Source organism: Buceros rhinoceros, unplaced genomic scaffold, assembly GCF_000710305.1.
Source record: "Buceros rhinoceros silvestris isolate BGI_N320 unplaced genomic scaffold, ASM71030v1 scaffold2559, whole genome shotgun sequence".
Classification (NCBI taxonomy): Eukaryota; Metazoa; Chordata; class Aves; order Bucerotiformes; family Bucerotidae; genus Buceros; species Buceros rhinoceros.
Genome location: NW_010429604.1, coordinates 13,521 through 14,795, shown reverse-complemented (window position 1 = coordinate 14,795; position 1,275 = coordinate 13,521). Strand labels below are relative to the sequence as shown.

General features: G+C 51.1%; 1 protein-coding gene across 1 annotated transcript in view; it reads right to left on the bottom strand.

Moving 5' to 3' along the window:
- The window catches only part of WDR3 (WD repeat domain 3), a gene marked incomplete at its 5' end in the record, with an annotated part of 21,745 nt that overhangs the window by 7,833 nt on the left and 12,637 nt on the right, over window positions 1-1,275 (bottom strand). The window contains 3 exons of the mRNA XM_010142679.1: window positions 245-379; window positions 501-612; window positions 762-862. Coding sequence (XP_010140981.1) covers window positions 245-379; window positions 501-612; window positions 762-862 — 348 coding nt within the window. The remainder of the gene's footprint in view (window positions 1-244; window positions 380-500; window positions 613-761; window positions 863-1,275) is intronic.

The following is a 1,275-nucleotide window of genomic DNA, read 5'->3' as shown; positions in this document are numbered from 1 at the left end:
ACAGACCAGTAGAAAACCACAGACAGGCAGGGGTTGCAGAGCTGCTGACAGCTCGAGACAACAGTCCCATCACACAAAAGGTGCCAGTCAACCCTGTGCTCCCCTACACCAGGCTGTGGCTAGTAATTAGCAAGTCTGCCAAGTGTGAAGCCAGACTCCTCCACAGTGAAAAATGGAAGAATCTGCCTGCCAGGGAGAAACCAGGTCTGGAAGTTATCTTTAGCAGGAAGAATGCAACTCTCACCATCTCCCTCTCCTCTTCCAAAACAAGTGGCTCCCTTGTCCTTTCCCAGAGGCGCAGGGACTTGTCGTGGGATGCGGACACCACATAGTCTCCATTGGGACTGACTGCCAAACACCATACCTCCTGGTGATGTCCCTGCATGGTAGACAGAAGAGGTAGGACAGGAACACAACACAGCTCCCAAGCCCTGAGGGAAGTGCTGCTCGTGCAGGGATAACGCTTTCTTTCAGGAACCTTCCTTTCCAAAGCTTCCTACCTCCAGCGTCTGGATGTGCTCAAATTTATCTGCATCCCACTGCTTAATCTTGCCATCCTTCCCAGCTGTGAAGAAGAGATGGGATTTCACCACAAACTGCAGATACATCACACTGTAAGGGAAAAAGGCTCAAATTCATCCACTTGGAGAACACTGCAGACGTCCCCCTACTCCATGCTGGACAAAAAGGTTATTGCTGGATCACAACCCCTTGGAGGTAAGATAGCTCACAGCCCAGAGACACTGTAGGATTTGACTGACCTGTCATCATGGGCAAAAAGAGAGCGGTGACAGTCTCCAAAATCCAAGCCCCAAATCTTCACATTCCTGTCAGCAGAGCCAGTGGCAATTAGAGTCCCATCCTACAGAGCAACAAAGAGAGCAGGCTGTGGGTAGCTGGCTGGTTGCCCCCCGAGGAATTGTGGCTGAACCAGTGACTAAGCAGTGCTGGGTAGGCAGATAACTGGCTCCCAAGACACGCCTCCTCATGCTCTCACCAGGGTGGCCCATGCTTGCGTACTGGTACAGCCCACTGACAGCACACTGGCTCTTTTTTGAACCTCTGCAGGTATTTAGACCTTAGCTATACCTTGACATTTTTGGCTTCCAATGAGCCTCATTCCAAGGACACCCAAGGGCAAGATGCAGCCTGAGAACGAACAGTCAAGAAGAGACTGCTCCACCTCAGCAGCTGCTCTCTGCTCCCACTAACAAAAGAATTCAGGCTCCTATGGAACACCTAATAACTTTAGCAGAGAGCAGGCTGTTCCTCTTA